Consider the following 16709-nt stretch of genomic DNA (forward strand, 5'->3'; position numbering starts at 1 on the left):
GGCTCTGCCTTTCTCGGGGCCGAGAATTGTGCTTTCTTTGTTTGGTTTCCCTATTTCAGTGGGACCTACCAGTGTTTTATTGGTAACAATCTCTTTCTACAACAGTGTTTCTCAACCTTTTTGTATAAAGTACCCCTTTTAAAAACTGATACGTATCCCCCTTTAAATATATATATAAAGTATCCCCAGGATCTGCAGTTTTCAGACACACACTTTTTTTCTACTATTGCAACACAGTTGTTTAAACAACGTAACCCTAGCCGGGCGGGCGATGAAATTTTTGGGTGTAAAAAGTACAAAACCAATAAAGCGCTGTAAAACTTAAAACAAACATTCCGTTTTCTCCAAATTTCAGTTGTGTGGACATAACCCCCCAGACTTCTCTCGAGTACCCCTGGTTGAGAAACACTGCTCTAGATTGTAGTATTTTAGCAGCACATTGAACCTCCAATATGTTTCCCGTTCACTGTACAACGTGCGAGAAGCATCTCCTCTTTAGAGGAACGCCAGGAGCGCCAGCTGCTTGGGTGGGGCAGTGAGCTGTGTTCGCCCTGAAAGGTGGGGAAACTGAGGCACGGCGCAGGGAAGTGACTCACTGAGGCCCACTGAGGGAGTCGGTGTTCCAGCCGAGATTAGACCTGCATAACCTGCCGTGGAAGGATGGAATAAGCGGGCAGCTGACAAGAGGAAAGGTGTCCCCCCGAGCCTTAGCTGGTGTCCCTGCTGAGAAGTCAGGACCAGTGGCAGAGGGGCACCTCAATGACTCTGGCTGGCACCCTAGGAATAATGGGTGTCCGGCTGCGGGGCAGAGGAAGGGTCGCGCCGGGCGATAGCAGGAGACTAGTGAGAATTGGAAAAGTCCTGTTCAGCCTCCCCCCTCCGTTCCCTGTCTCCTGCTGCCTGCGGGTATGTCTACACTGCACTCCTCTTTTCAGAGAAATTCAAATGCAGGTGAACGGGATTGCAAACGAAGCACAGGATTGAATTTCCCGCGCTTCATTTGCATACTCATGTCCGGGCGCTCTTCCGAAATACCCTGTTTCGAAAACAGCAACGCTGTGTAGACGCGGTTATCCCGAACGAACACCCGTCTTTCGAAATCACCCCTACTCCTTAGAACGTGAGGGGCAAGGGTGATTTCGAAAGAAGGGTTTTCGTTCGAAACAACCGCGTCTGGACTGCGTTTCCTTTTTTCGAAATCGGGTATTTCGAAAGAGCGGCCGGACGCGATTATGCAAATGAAGCGCGGGGAATTCAAATCCGCGCGTCGTTTGCAAGTCCGTTCACCTGCCTGCGCATTCCTCTCTCGAAAGAGGCGCCGTGTGGACGTCCCCTGGTGCGCTACCCATGGGGCCGTCGAAGGGCTGTGTGGGGGCTGCCGCCACAGGGACTCCCCCCCCCCCCCACCGCAGCTGCAGTCTCCTGCCAGAATAACGCCTGGGGGCCGCTCCTCTCGTCCCCGGCTGCGTCCCAGCGCTGCACCTGGGCAGGGGGGAAGTGGGGCCCTTTGTCCTGGGCAGGGCAGGCCGGTCCCACGAGCCACTGGCTTGCCCAGCAGCATGGTGTGGGGAGGGACCCTAGTTCCCCTTTAAAAACCCAAGTCGCGGGGACAGCTCGCTTCCTGGCTCGGCACCAGGCGCGCGGAGGCCCCGAGCGCTTCCAGGTGCTGCCGAACTTCAGCCTGAAAACCATTTCCAGCCCCCCCCCGGGCAGCGCGAGCCCTGGGGAGCTGCGAAGGGGCCGCTGGCGACACGGCAAAGGCTGCCCGGGCCTGCGGAGACCCGACACCAGGGCTGGGGGAGGTGCGGCCCGTCCCGTGCACGGATCCGCCGGCGCTGGGGGCAGCCAGCTGAGGAGAGAGACGGGGTGAGGGGAGGGGTCATAGCTTTGGTTGGACCCACTGCTGTTGGGGGGGCAAAGACGGTTTCCAGCTCGTCTCTCTCACCGGCAGAAATCGGGCCGACCCGGGAGATTCCGTGCCTCTCCTTTTGGTCTGGCGCCCTCCGCCCCAGCCGGCTGGGTGTGCCGAGGGAAAGCCGGGGGCGTGGGGGGGAGCAGGGGATGGTGCAAAGAGCCGGAGTCGCTGCTCCACACCGGCTCCCGAGGGTGGCGAGCGTGGGGAGAGCTGCCAAGCGCCAGCAGGGTCTGCGCAGGGTCCTTTCTTTGCCCCCTTCCCCACCTCCCGGCCACCCAGTCTAGCATCTGCCTTAGCAGGGGGCCCTGGCACACAGTGGTGCCGGACCGACCCCGAGCAAGTCAGTCCCTGCCCCCGCAAGCTGGCCCTAGAGCTGGGTGCAGCCGGGCGGACGAAGGCGCCCGAGCAGACAGCATGGCAGATCTGGCATGGCTGCAGGGCGCCAGCTGCCTGCCGCTGGCCGGGGCTCTGGGCACGGGGCGCACAGGAGTTCCTGGGAGCTGCTGCCGTAGCCCGGCCTCCTCCCGCCCAGCCCAGAGCTTCCTCCGCCGCCCGGCTGGTCCGCGCTGCCGCTCGGAGCTGGCGCCGGCCCTGCTCCCGCCGCAGGGAGCTGAGACAATCTGGGAAGAACCAGGAAAGACCCTGGCCAGCGGCCTGCCCTGGTGCATTGCCCAGCGTTCCCTCCCCATCCTTCCGGAGCGGGTTACTCAGCCTGCCTCACCCCGGGCCTGCTGGGGGCGCTAGAGCTGACCCGGGGCTGGGGGGCAGAGTGGGACGCATGGCTGGGCCGGGGGGGGGGAGGATTGGGACACTGGGTTGAGGTGGAGGGGGGATGCCGGCGGCTGCCAGCGCTCTGAGGTCCCAGCTGTGCATGGCCCGGCTACCCTGTCCCCAGGCTCTTGCTGGCTGTCCCCACGGTGCAGGGCAGGATGGAGGGGGGTGGGGCACAGCACAGGGGTGAGTGGCTTGGGGGGGTGAAGACACGCCTGCTTTGGGGGGCGCAATCTTCCATGGTAGGAGGGGAACCTGGCGTGCCGCAGGTCTGGGCTGTGACGTATCTGTGTGGCCGGGAGGGATTGTGAAACGCCCGTGGCGGACCCAGCCCAGGGAGCGTCTCTCGCCCGGTGCAGATAACGCCCTGTGGTTCGGGCTCCTGGCTCCGGCGTGTGCGTCTTGCTCGCTCCCTCCTGCTGCTGCCTGCCGGTTGGGTAGGGAAACGCCCGGCGCAGGAGAGTCCGGAGCCTGGGCCCCCGGCGAAGAGGTCGGAGGAGGAAAGATCCGCTGGGGAGAAGCAGTGCCGGCATCGTCAGTGTCGTGCCAACAGGTGTTCCGAGGCACACGGGCCTGTTGGTCTCACCTTAGCACGTGCTCAAATGTGCATGTGCCCCAGCCTTCGCACGAGGGCAGCACTGGTGACTGCACGGTCGCACGCCCGCGGGCGTTAGGCCACTGCGTGTTCGTGTGTTCTCTCACACATGCGTGGGGGCCTGCCGGTAGGTTTGTGGATGTGCACGCACATCAGCGTTAGGCCCGCCTGTTGGTGCCCACGCGCGTGCACGCAGACACGACGGTTTCACACCTGGTGTGCCCGCCAGATGGTGATCCCTGCAGGAAGCGGGTGCACACAGCCCCGAAGGGCAGGATCGGGGCCCTTGGCAGTTCGCCATTTGGGGCGTGGATTGAGGCGGGATCTGAGTGCGAGGGGCTGGCATCGGGCAGGCTGGCGTTACCTTCCCAGCGCCTGCCCCAGCCGGGTGGCTGCTCCCTGCCGGCCGTGGGGACCCGGCCCCGCTCAGAATGTTCTAACCCTGAAATAGACGAGTGAGTAACTCACTCCTGGCCTGGCCGCTTCCCCGGCTTCTGCTGAGGCCTGAGTCATGCTCTGGCATTTCTGGTGACCCAGCCAGATGGTCCCCGTGAGGGAGGCGTCGGCCAGCAGCCCGCGCTCGGGACCAGGAGCCAGGAATTCCTGAGGCCTCAGCCTGGCTCTGCCGTTGGGAAAGTCCCTTCCCTGCCCCCTGCCTCAGTTTCCCTTTCCCGTCCCAGGGAGCTAGGGATGTCAGCTCGTCTCGGGAATGTGGCGTGGGCTGCGCTACGCAGGCTCCGTAATCGACTCTGCCACCCTGACGCGCCACGGGGGGGGGGGGGGCACCGCTGCCCAGACGCTTGCGTTTCTCGCGGCTGGCACCACCGCCTCAGCCCATGGCGGGAGGAGAAGGGAGTGCAATGCAGCTCGTGCCAGCGGGATCGCTGGGGAGGGGTCCCCACGGGGGTGGGCACTGGGCAGACCCCGGGAGAGCCCGGTGCTGCGCCTCGTCCTCCGCCTGGGGGGCTGGCTTCACTTGTGCTCTGCTCCCATGACCCTTCCTTCAGCAGCCCCCTTAGCAAGGGGGCCAAGCTCCCCTGGCTGCCCACGCTGCACCCGGCTCTCCCCAGGGTCGCTGGCTTCCTCCCGTGTCTGCTCCCGGGGTCCTGCCACGGCACTGCTCTCGGGGAGGGGGGGAAGTGCAGGGGGTTGTCAGCGAGGTGGGAGCTGCCCATGGGGGGGGGGTCAGGGGAATGGTGCCAGTGGCATGAGGCCTGGGGGGTGATGTGGGGCAGAGACGGCCTGGGGGGGCAAAGGGGGCAGAGATGAGGCCTGGGGGGTGATGTGGGGCAGAGCCGGGGCCTGGGGGGCAAAGGGGGCGGAGATGAGGCCTGGGGGCAAAGGGGGCGGAGATGAGGCCTGGGGGATGATGTGGGGCAGAGATGAGGCCTGGGGGGTGATGTGGGGCAGAGCCGGGGCCTGGGGGACAAAGGGGGCGGAGATGAGGCCTGGGGGGTGATGTGGGGCAGAGCCGGGGCCTGGGGGGCAAGGGGGCGGAGATGAGGCCTGGGGGGTGATGTGGGGCAGAGCCGGGGCCTGGGGGGCAAAGGGGGCGGAGATGAGGCCTGGGGGGTGATGTGGGGCAGAGCCGGGGCCTGGGGGGCAAGGGGGCGGAGATGAGGCCTGGGGGGTGATGTGGGGCAGAGCCGGGGCCTGGGGGGCAAAGGGGGCGGAGATGAGGCCTGGGGGGTGATGTGGGGCAGAGCCGGGGCCTGGGGGGCAAGGGGGCGGAGATGAGGCCTGGGGGGTGATGTGGGGCAGAGCCGGGGCCTGGGGGGCAAAGGGGGCGGAGATGAGGCCTGGGGGGTGATGTGGGGCAGAGCCGGGGCCTGGGGGGCAAGGGGGCGGAGATGAGGCCTGGGGGGTGATGTGGGGCAGAGCCGGGGCCTGGGGGGCAAAGGGGGCGGAGATGAGGCCTGGGGGGTGATGTGGGGCAGAGCCGGGGCCTGGGAGGCAAGGGGGTGGAGATGAGGCCTGGGGGGTGATGTGGGGCAGAGCCGGGGCCTGGGGGGCAAAGGGGGCGGAGATGAGGCCTGGGGGGTGATGTGGGGCAGAGCCGGGGCCTGGGGGGCAAGGGGGCGGAGATGAGGCCTGGGGGGTGATGTGGGGCAGAGCCGGGGCCTGGGGGGCAAAGGGGGCGGAGATGAGGCCTGGGGGGTGATGTGGGGCAGAGACGGCCTGGGGGGCAAAGGGGGCGGAGATGAGGCCTGGGGGGTGATGTGGGGCAGAGACGGCCTGGGGGGCAAAGGGGGCGGAGATGAGGCCTGGGGGGTGATGTGGGGCAGAGACGGCCTGGGGGGCAAAGGGGGCAGAGATGAGGCCTGGGGGGCAAAGGGGGCCCGGTGTTATTACTTGGAGGGCAGGGGATGCTGCGCCGCAGCGAGAGGCTATTTCGGAGCTGGGCTCAGCCCCCCCCCCTTCCTGGCTCCGCTGCTTTGACTCCGCTCCCTCTGCTGGAACTTGGCGTCTCAGCCCCTGGCCAGAAACCTGCTTCGTCGGGAACAGATGTTGCCTCTTCCCCATTTCCCGTGTGGCCGGGAGGTCTGTGGCCAGGGCAAGGTCTCCCTGGCCAGGGGATTTCAGGAGATGCTGAGCCCTGGCCCACGGCCCCAGCCCAGCTGAGTAGCCGAGCAAAACTTTCCATCCGCCCAGCACTTTGTGCGTGTCTGTCCGTCCGCGTGTCTGTCCGTCCGCGTGTCTGTCTGTCTCCCCTCAGGGATGCCGGCCTGGGGCTCCCCACACGCCCGGCCCTTCGCCTTGGTGTGTCTGTCCGTCCGCATGTCTGTCTGTCCGCATGTCTGTCTGTCTCCCCTCGGGGATGCCGGCCTGGGGCTCCCCACACGCCCGGCCCTTCGCCTTGGTGTGTCTGTCCGTCCGCATGTCTGTCTGTCTCCCCTTGGGGATACCGGCCCGGGGCTCCCCACACACCCAGCCCTTCGCCTTGGTGTGTCTGTCCGTCCGCATGTCTGTCTGTCTCCCCTTGGGGATGCCGGCCTGGGGCTCCCCACACGCCCGGCCCTTCGCCTTGGTGTGTCTGTCCATCCGCGTGTCTGTCCGTCCGCATGTCTGTCTGTCTCCCCTTGGGGATACCGGCCCGGGGCTCCCCACACACCCAGCCCTTCGCCTTGGCGTGTCTGTCCATCCGCGTGTCTGTCTGTCTCCCCTCGGGGATGCCGGCCTGGGGCTCCCCACACGCCCAGCCCTTCACCTTGGTGCTGCCCCACGAGCAGTTCGCTCGTGTTTACGGTGTGGACCGATGGTTCCTCCCCAGCCCCCAGACCTGCTGGACTCGCTTCCCGTGGGACCGAATGAGGGTCTGCAAAGGGAAAAGCCCCCAAGTCCCCCCAGAGTTCCCTCCCGCGGCCCCCCCATTCCAGGGGTGGAGGAGAATGAGGCTAAACACCTTTCCGGAGGTTTTGGTTTTAACCCTTTCCGGCGCCCCAAGTTTCATCTCTTTCCTGCGACAGGTTCTGACGTCCGTCCGTGTGCGCGGGCGAGATGTGTGTGAATACAGGTGTACGTGTGTGAGAACATGTGTGTGCATATGCACGTGCGTGTGTGAGAATGTATACGCACGCGTGCATCTGTGTGTGTGCAGGTGAAAATAGGTCCCCTGGGCTGGCATGGGGCCGCCAGAGACGAGGGGCTCCCCGGTTCTGTTCCCAGCTCTGCCGTTGAGCTGCTGGGTGACCATGAGCAAGGCATTCCCTTGCTGCGTGCCTCAGTTTCCCCTCCCAGCCATTGTCTGTCTGGCTCACTGGGGAAGGGGCTGGCTGTGCCTTGTGCGGTGCCGGGCGCGGTGGGGGTCTGGCGATAGCACTGCAATACATCACCCCCACCCAGCCCAGACACGTCCCACGGCCCAGCCTGGGATTGGGGAAGAGGCCCGAAGCGGCGAGCAAAGGGCAATGCCGGGAGTGGAGACTGTGACTGAGATGGGGCGTAGGATACGTGGGCCCAGCCCGGCCTGGCGTGAGGAGTGGGGCGTGGGTCGGAGCCCGCTGGCTACATGTGCAGAGAGGCTGCCTGGGCCAAGGACCAAGCCAGCGTTGCTACGGGGCCCGGCCTCATTCAATGGGTGGCTGATTAGGGCCCACGAGGGGTTGGGGTGGGCACCTGTGCCCCCGGTAGCAGCCTCCTGTAAGGCCTCGCCGTGTCCCTCAGCGTCCCTGGTGCGGCGCGGTGCCCGCTGGGCAGGATGGGGCGAGCGAGGGGGATGCTCCCTGCTGGACCTTTCGGGGGACACCGTCATGCCTGCTCCCCAGACACTGGCAGGGGGCGTGGGGACTGAGGGGCTCCCAGGCTGTCCTGGGCCTGCCGCCTGTGGCCCCCTACCCCCACCCGGAAACCCTGGCCTCCACCCAGGGCCTGGGAGGGACCGGACCCCCGTCAGCCCAGACACCGGCCTGGAGCAGGGTCTCAGGCATGCCGGGGAAAAGGAAAGGATTTTTTATGGGAAAAGGAAAAATTCCGTCATGAGGCAGGCGCCCCCATGGGCAGGAGAGCAGGGTCTCTAGCGCCTGCCCGCGCCAGCCCTGGGACAGACACCCGCTCGCTGCCCCTCTGGCCGGGATGGGAAGACCCCCCATGCCCACACCAGGAGCTCTGCCCTGCCCCTAGCATGCAGCCCTGGTGGAGCCCAGCCTGCCGGCCCCAGGCCCATGTGGGGTCCCTTTGGGGCTGGGGCAGCCTTGGGCCCACAGCTGCCCGCAGGCACGTTCCCATCCCTAGCTGGGCTGGTGGCCTCTGCCAGTTTGGGGGTGAGGCCGAGTGGCTGCGGATCTCGGGGGGGGCGGGGCAGCCTGTCACTCCCCCCGGCTCGGGACCCCGCTGGGCAGCTCTCAGTGGTGGGAGGCGAGACCCCGCCCAGCTGGCCCCATCCCACGTTAATGGGAAGCACATGGGGCCGCAGGGCTCTCAGGCCGCCCCGTTCCCAAGCACCTTCCCTGCCAGGAGCGGAGCCGTGGGCGGGGCCGGCTCGTCCCATTCACGGGCGCGTGGGCCGGCTCGCTGGGGGCTCGCTGGGGGGGTCAGGGTTAGCGCTTCCAGCTGCGGCAGGCAGGACCGTTCCCGGGGCGGACGTGGGAACCGCTCACCCCTCTGCACCCATCGCCCGCCCGGCCCTGTCGAGCCCCTGCCCCTCCTTCCTGCCCCCGGGGGGCCGGGCATGTCCGGGGGGAGCCAGAGATGGGGGAGGAGAGGGCACCTGGCAGGTCTCCCAGGGTCAGAGCCCGCAGGGCGTAAGGCGTGAGCCAGGCAGGTGCCAGGGAGGACAGGCCGGGCAGGCGGGTGCTGCAGAACCCCCCAGCCAGCCCAGTGCGCCCCGAGCTGCTCCCGGACGAGGCCCCCGCCAAGGGCCCTGATCTGCACATGGGAGCCAGGCTCTGGCCACTCACCGGCCCGGCCACGGCTCGCCTCGTCCGGACACGTGGGCCGGCTCGGGTGGCCGCAGCGAGCTGCGGGACCGGGGGGTGCCAGGGTCTCGGTCCCACCCAGACCCCTCGCTGCCTGGGGTGAGGCCGCGGGGCGCCGGCGTGGCCTGGGGGCCCGTGGGCCAAACTCCGAGCGACGCTGGCCCTGGGGAGGGGGCAGCTGACAGGCCCAGTGCGGAGAAGGGCCCAGGGTGGGCAGCGCGCGTGGCCCTCACTCGGGTCTCTCAGACCCCTCCTCTGGTACCCGGAGCTGCAGAGAGGGGAGCAGCTCCAGCGCTCGGCATCGCTGTCCTGCCCGCCGCAGCAGGCAGGCCCAGGACAGGCGGCTGCGGGGCGGGGTGGCCAGTGCTGCTTAGCCCCCTGGGCTCTGTCCGGCCTCTGGGGAACCATCCGCTGCAGGGCAGGGAGTGGGTTCAAATCCCTCCCGTGGCGACAGGCGGGGAGCAGGGGAGCCTTTGGGCAGGAGCCGGTGGCCGGGGAGCGGGCGTGCAGCGCTGGGGGCTGCTGCCTCGGGCGCCCCCGTTCAAATCCAGCCTCGTCTCTCCAGGGAAAGGGACTTGTTCTAGGCGGGTTTTCATGTTAAGAAAACTGGAGTTAATCCCCGGTGATTGGGCTACTACAGAGAATCAGGGAGCTGTGGGTCGAGAGTGGGGGCATAGGGGAGCCCAGGGCTGGGATCCCGGGGGGCTGAGGGCCGGGATTGGGGGCACAGGCAGAGCTGAGGTGGGGAGCCCAGGGCTGGGATCCGGGGGGCTGAGGGCCGGGATTGGGGGCACAGGCAGAGCTGAGGTGGGGAGCCCAGGGCTGGGATCCCAGGGGGCTGAGGGCCGGGATTGGGGGCACGGGCAGAGCTGATGTGGGGAGCTCAGGGCTGGGATCCCGGGGGGCTGGGGGCCGGGATTGGGGGCACGGGCAGAGCTGAGGTGGGGAGCCCAGGGCTGGGATCCGGGGCGCTGAGGGCCGGGATTGGGGGCACGGGCAGAGCTGAGGTGAGGAGCCCAGGGCTGGGATCCCGGGGGCTGAGGGCCGGGATTGGGGGCACGGGCAGAGCTGAGGTGGGGAGCCCAGGGCTGGGATCCGGGGCGCTGAGGGCCGGGATTGGGGGCACGGGCAGAGCTGAGGTGGGGAGCCCAGGGCTGGGATCCGGGGCGCTGAGGGCCGGGATTGGGGGCACGGGCAGAGCTGAGGTGAGGAGCCCAGGGCTGGGATCCCGGGGGCTGAGGGCCGGGATTGGGGGCACGGGCAGAGCTGAGGTGGGGAGCCCAGGGCTGGGATCCCGGGGGCTGAGGGCCGGGATTGGGGGCACAGGCAGAGCTGAGGTGGGGAGCCCAGGGCTGGGATCCGGGGGGCTGAGGGCCGGGATTGGGGGCACGGGCAGAGTTGAGGTGGGGAGCCCAGGGCTGGGATCCGGGGCGCTGAGGGCCGGGATTGGGGGCACGGGCAGAGCTGAGGTGGGGAGCCCAGGGCTGGGATCCGGGGGGCTGAGGGCCGGGATTGGGGGCACGGGCAGAGCTGAGGTGGGGAGCCCAGGGCTGGGATCCGGGGGGCTGAGGGTCGCGGAGAGCTGGGGAGGAAGCCGGGCTGTTCCCATGCACAGGCCCTGTGCTCGCCTTCCAGCGGCGGAGGGAGGACTCAGTGGCCAGCCCTGGGCAGTCAGTAGCCATGTGGGGGTGCGGCCATTGCCCTGGCCCAAACTGCAGCTGCTCCCCCCTTCCCCCCCCGGCTGCGCCCTGCCCGGCAGCAGCCCCCGGAGGCAGCGCAGCTGCGCAGGGCTCCAGTCGCCAGTGAGAACCAGCCACAGGCTTGGTGGGAGATCTGGAGCCAGGCCCCGGCCGTGGGAAGGACACACCCTCGCCGGGGCTTTCCCCTAAGGATCCCGGAGTCCTGCGGAGGATCCCCGGCCAGCTGCAATCCGGGGCGGGGCTGGGAACGCGTCAGCCAGCAATGTATGGGGGCAGGGGGCTGTGACCATCCCCCCCCGGGTAGAGAGGTGGGAGCAGCCTGGCTCCCCCCCAGCGCCGCCCCCTCTCCTGGGGCGCTGGGCGCGGGAGGGTGCAGGGGGATTGTGTGACCACAGCTCTCGGGCCGGGGCGAGGGAACAGGAGTGACGGGGGAAATGTTTGTTTCCTGCTGCGCCTTGGAGCTTGGTTGGATGTGGATGTGGGTCCGTCCATTCCCACGCTCTGCCTGTCTGTCCTGAGCTCTCGCTGCACGGGGCCCTCTGTGCCGGGGCCGGCGTGGGGCCCTCTGTGCCGGGGCCGGCGTGGGGCCCTCTGTGCCGGGGCCGGCGTGGGGCCCTCTGTGCCGGGGCCGGCTTGGGGCCCTCTGTGCCGGGGCCGGCTTGGGGCCCTCTGTGCCGGGGCCGGCTTGGGGCTCTCTGTGCCGGGGCCGGCGTGGGGCCCTCTGTGCCGGGGCCGGCTTGGGGCCCTCTGTGCCCGGGGCCGGCGTGGGGCCCTCTGTGCCGGGGCCGGCTTGGGGCCCTCTGTGCCCGGGGCCGGCGTGGGGCCCTCTGTGCCGGGGCTGGCTTGGGGCCCTCTGTGCCGGGGCCGGCTTGGGGCCCTCTGTGCCGGGGCCGGCGTGGGGCCCTCTGTGCCGGGGCCGGCGTGGGGCCCTCTGTGCCGGGACCGGCTTGGGGCCCTCTGTGCCGGGACCGGCTTGGGGCCCTCTGTGCCGGGACCGGCTTGGGGCCCTCTGTGCCCGGGGCCGGCTTGGGGCCCTCTGTGCCGGGGCTGGCGTGGGGCCCTCTGTGCCGGGGCCGGCGTGGGGCTCTCGAGGGCCCGGTGTCTGCGAGGGGCCCTCTGTGCCGGGGCTGGCGTGGGGCTCTCGAGGGCCCGGTGTCTGCGAGGGGCTGTAGGTTTGCTTGCAGAGCAGGCCTGGGTCTGGGAATGAGGGAAACGTGCGTCTCCGCGGCTCTTGGCAGGACTACGGGAGCAGAGAGCTCCGGAGAGGGGGGGTTGCTTGGGAGTGTGTGAAAGGAGGGGGGTGGGAACCTGGCGCATGCCTGGCCGCGGGGCTCGGCAGCCAGGCCCGGAGCCTGGGGAGCGGAGCCGGTGCCAGCGCCTGTGAGTCATGGTCGGAAATGGGGGGGAGTGTGAGAGCGGCCGGGGGGGCCCTGTTCTCAGGGAGCCCCGAGCCAGCCAGCCTCGCCGCCTGCTTCCCCGCTGCCGGAACTAGCTGGGCCCGGAGCCCTCGCCCTCCTGCGCCGCGCACGTGGCAGCCCCGGCCCTGACGCACCCCGCAGCGCCGGCCCGGGCTCAGCCAATCAGCTCGCTCTGCTGGCGAACCCCCTGTTCACCCGGCAGCCCGAGGGGCGCGGCTGCTGCCCAGAGACTGCCTGGCCAGGGGCCGGGGGGGGCGGCTTGGCCCCGAGCCTTGGTGAGAGCTTGGTGGGTCTGTACCCCTTTCTTCCCCAGCGACACCACACCCCCTCCCCTCCCTTCCCCCCGGGACACCATACCCCCCCATACCCCCTCTCTTCCCTCCCCCCCGGGACACCATACCCCCCCCCCCCATACCCCCTCTCTTCCCTCCCCCCCGGGACACCATACCCCCCCATACCCCCTCTCTTCCCTCCCCCCCGGGACACCATACCCCCCCCATACCTCCTCTCTTCCCTCCCCCCCGGGACACCATACCCCCCATACCTCCTCTCTTCCCTCCCCCCCTGGGACACTACACCCTCCCCCCCCCCCGGGACACCATACCCCCTCTGCTCCTGCCAGCACACCAAAACCCCATCTCCTCCCCCCGAGACACCACACCCCCCTCCCCTTTTCTCCCCCTGGGACACCATACCCCTACACCCCTGTCCCCTCCCCGGGGACCCCCCATTTCCTCCCCTGCAGAACATCACACCCCTCCCCCGCCCCCCAGGACACCCCCTTGCCCAGGATACCAAACATGCCTCCCCTCCCTTCAGGTCACCACACCCCCTTCCCTTCCCCTGGGACTCCACACCCCCTCTCTTCCCCCCCCAGGACTCCACACCCCCACTCTTCCCCCCCCCCGCAGGACTCCACACCCCCTTTTTCCCCCCACCAGGACTCCACACCCGCTCTCTTCCCCCCCCAGGACTCCACACCTCCTCCCCTCCCCCCATCCCCACTGGCCCCTCCCCTGCATGCTTGGGGGACCCCTGTGAGCCCCCCACGCCCTGCCAAGCTCCGCCTGTGTCCAAGCGCTCCCAGCTTGATGTGAATCAGATGCGACGAGGCAAAGTGTTTCCATGCATCCGCGGCTCCGGCCAGGAGCCAGGCGCGTCACCGGGCCCGAGCGAGCCGGCGGGGTGGGAGAGGCGCTGGGGGCTGGATTCCAAACCCAGGAATCACTGAGTCACCCAGAGGCCAGTAGATGGGCCCAGCCCTCATGGGAGAGCAGCCAGCCAGCCGGACACGCCCCCTCCAGGGCAGGTGCCAGGGGGCACGGCCCCACACTGCCCTGCCCCCCCGGAGGCTCCCCAGGAGGGGAAGCCGGAGACGCTGGGGGCGGTGTCTGAGCGCACGGCGCCAGGTGCTGCCCCAAGGAGCCAGCGCAGTGGGTTGGGGCGGTTTGCCAGGGCGCAGTGATGCGGGGGGCGCGGCAGTGGGGGGCGGGGGCTGGTGAGCCCCCTGTGAGCCCCAGTGCGGCCATGAGCAGAGGGCAGTGTCTCGAGCCAGGGGGAGGGGGAGATGTTTGCAGAACAAGAACTGGGGGGACTTGGGGGCGCGAGAGGGAAGGTGAGGGAGAGCCCCAGGGTTGCATGTCAGGGGCGCGGAGCATCCTCTCCCGTGATCTCCTCCCCCCCGCGGTCCGTTCTGGCCCCATGGCCTCCCCCTGCCACAGCGACCTGGCCGAGGCTGGGTCGGGGGAAGGGCAGTGAACCCCAGTGTCTCCGAGCCCAAGGGGAGCAGGAGGCCTCGTCTGGCTCCACCATGGGCCGGGACGTTTCATTCTGAAACACTGGGAAGTGGGGAACAGCTCACCCTCCTGACTCCTTCCCTGGCACAGCCAGCCCCTGCGTGAACCCCTGGCTACCAGGGAGGGGAGCGGAGCTGGAGGGCTGGGCAGCACTGGGGGTATTGGTGTAGCTGGTGGGGGCCTGGCTGCGGGTGCCCCAAGAGATGCCCAAATGCCCCGAGCTGGGAGGATGGAGAGCTGGGACCGGCCATCCCACCCCTGCAGCCCTGGGGGCTGTCGGGGGAGAGCGTGGGCCTCGCCGTGATGCCATCGCCTGCCCCGTGGTGGGCACCAGAGGCTTGGGCCCCCCCCTTGTTCCCAGGCCCCCCTGCTCCAGCTGGGAATCCCCTCTCACCGCACGTGGGAGGACCCAGGCTCCCTGTTCTCAGAGCCGCAGCCTGGAAAATCCATCTCCTGCTTGGAGCCAGGCCCCTGCGTCCCAGCCCCTCCGGCGGCTCGGCTCCCCCGGAGACACGCCCTGAGCAGCAGCCCGGGCGCCCGCCCCCGGCCCAGCTGCTGGGCGCGGCCTGGCCCCACCCGCTCTGCGGTGCCCAGCCCCGGCTCTGCGAGCGGGAAGGCCGGGGCGAGTGTAACCACATCCCGACACTCATCCCCGAGGCATCCTGGGGATTAGCTCCAGAGCGTGGGCCGGCTTAGAGCGCAAAACTCACTTCCTCCCCGCGTGGGCGCCCGGCCAGGCCCCGCTCTGCCTCCCATCGGGGAGCGACCCTCCCCGGCCGTGCCCCCGGCCGCAAACACGTGGGCTGGGGCGGGGACTGGACTTGGCTACCGCCTGCCATGTTTCCAGCATGAGCTCACGGGCCGGTCTTCCACGTTCCTCGCCTCCCCCGCCGCTCCCCGCCGGATCCGGCCCCTTGACCCCGTGGCCGGTCTGGGTGAGCAGCTGGCGCATGCGCCCTGCGGGGAAGCTGTGTCTGCTGCAGGAGAGATCTGCCTGCTGTAGGGTGGGGCGGGCTGGGTGGTGAGGGGCGCTGCCCCCACCCTCTGTCCTCCCCCCCCCCCACGGCTCGTGGGGTCCCACGGGCTGGGGCAGTGCCCTGGAGCTCTGCCAGCTCCTAATCCAGAGCTGGAGGCAGGAGGGGCCGACCGGCCTGGGTGGGGCTGCGTTCTGCACGTGCTGTCCGGCAGCCCATGCACGCTCGTGCCCCAGCTGACGTGCTCTCACTAGTGTGCACCAACGCAGCCTTTCCGCCTCCTGCGCTGCTCCCTCGGGGCACTGCCTCTGGCGCCAGCTGTCCCGGGACCAGCCAGCCTGCCTGTACCAAGCAAAGGGCGCAGCGCTTCCGTGGGTAGCCCTGGGGACCACTGTGGTGCAGTGGGGGGGCTGTCTGCTCTGTGACCGGGGTCCCCCTGTGCTGGGATGGGAGATTCTCATTGACTCTCCCAAATGTGGATTAACCCAGACACCCAGCCTCAGCCTCCCAGGGAGGGAGACAAAGGGAGGAGGGCGGAGACCCGCACCTGGCTGGGTCAGGGCTGGGAGAGAGGTTTTTAGTTTCTGTCTAAGCAAGGGGCTGGAATTTCGGGGCCCAGTCTCCCCCATCTCTAGGGGGGCTGAGGCATCCCAGGCCTGCCCTGGAACCAGATTCCATCTGTGCTGTGCTGTATCCTGGGGAAGCAATAAACTCCCCTGTTCTACTGGCTGGGGGAGTCTGTTCGTGCCACCACGGGGGTGCAGGAGGCAGGGGGACCCCGACGCGCCGTCACAGCCACACGTGTGTGCGGTGCCTCCGCTGCGGGGGAGGGGGGACTGCGCTGGACGGAGCATGTGGAAGGCGTCCCAGCTGTGCTGTGCGGGTCTGTGGTCCTGTGGGGAGGGGACCACGCTGCCATCCCCCCGACCAGAAAGAGCAGGGGGTGCCTTCTGCCACGGGCAGACAGTCGGCTCCTCGGACCCTCCGCCTGGCCCTAACTGTGTGCACGCGCCCAGACACGCACGTGTGCCCTGCAGGCCTGCGCCGACAGACGGGCAGCCCGGGCCCTGCGCTGGTGCACGTGCCCAAACATGCCTCCCAGCCTGCCCTGCACCCGGGTCAGAGTGTGAACCAGAAGGGGCAGCGGCTTGAAGTTAAACTTCCCTCCACGCCCCCCCCGGACTCAAGGGAGCCGAGGGTCAGCCTCCCAATAGGTGGTGTGGGTGGGCGTGTGCACGCCCGGGCACACATTCCCTGGTGCACGTGCGCAGGGGACAGAGCACGGGGGTGCCCATGCAGGGGGCACTGGCCCCCGCGGAGCTGATGGTCCTGTGTTGTGTTCACAGCAGGGAGCGGATTGATGGGGAACACGCCTGCCTCCTCCTTCATGGGCAGCTTCCTCACCAGCAGCCTGGGCACGGCCGCCCCCACGCATCCCACGGGCCCCACCTCGTCCCCCTCGGAGCCGGCCTACCGGGGCCCGCACTCCGGCACCTCCCAGATCTGGTTCTCGCACTCCCACGAAGGTAAGGGCTCGGCGGTGCGCAGGCGGGGGAGACACAAGCAGCAGCAGAGCAGCCTCCACAAATTGCTCTTCCCGGCATATGACGGGGATTTGGCCAGGGAACCAACGGTAGTGAGCAGTCTGCCCGTGCCAGGGCCAGGTGTCCCCAGAGGTGCCAGGCCCGTGCCAGGGCCACGTTTCCCCAGAGGTGTCAGGCCTGTGTCAGGCCACGTTTCCCCAGAGGTGCCAGGCCCGTGTCAGGCCACATGTTCCCAGAGGTGCCAGGCCCGTGCCAGGGCCACGTTTCCCCAGAGGTGTCAGGCCCGTGTCAGGCCATGTGTTCCCAGAGGTGCCAGGCCCGTGCCAGGGCCAGGTGTCCCCAGAGGTGCCAGGCCCGTGCCAGGGCCAGGTGTCCCCAGAGGTGCCAGGTCCGTGCCAGGGCCACGTGTCCCCAGAGGTGTCAGGCCACGTGTTCCCAGAGGTGCCAGGCTCGTGCCAGGGCCACGTTTCCCCAGAGGTGTCAGGCCCGTGTCAGGCCACGTTTCCCCAGAGGTGCCAGGCCCGTGCCAGGCTACATGTCCCCAGAGGTGCTGGATGCAGCCCAGGGCCACGTGTCCCCGGA

At 68.7% G+C, this 16709-nt stretch overlaps 1 protein-coding gene across 6 annotated transcripts in view; it reads left to right on the forward strand.

The window, feature by feature from the left end:
- Positions 1-16709, forward strand: part of BAHCC1 (BAH domain and coiled-coil containing 1) — an 89305-nt gene that overhangs the window by 32362 nt on the left and 40234 nt on the right. For 5 of the 6 annotated variants that reach the window (XM_089771862.1, XM_089771858.1, XM_075904061.2 and 2 more), the window contains exon 3: positions 15930-16109. In XM_089771862.1, coding sequence (XP_089627988.1) covers positions 15930-16109 — 180 coding nt within the window. The remainder of the gene's footprint in view (positions 1-15929; positions 16110-16709) is intronic. The other variant, XM_089771859.1, reaches the window with a different exon arrangement.

Source organism: Pelodiscus sinensis, chromosome 20, assembly GCF_052426305.1.
Source record: "Pelodiscus sinensis isolate ZL-2025 chromosome 20, ASM5242630v1, whole genome shotgun sequence".
NCBI lineage: Eukaryota > Metazoa > Chordata > Testudines > Trionychidae > Pelodiscus > Pelodiscus sinensis.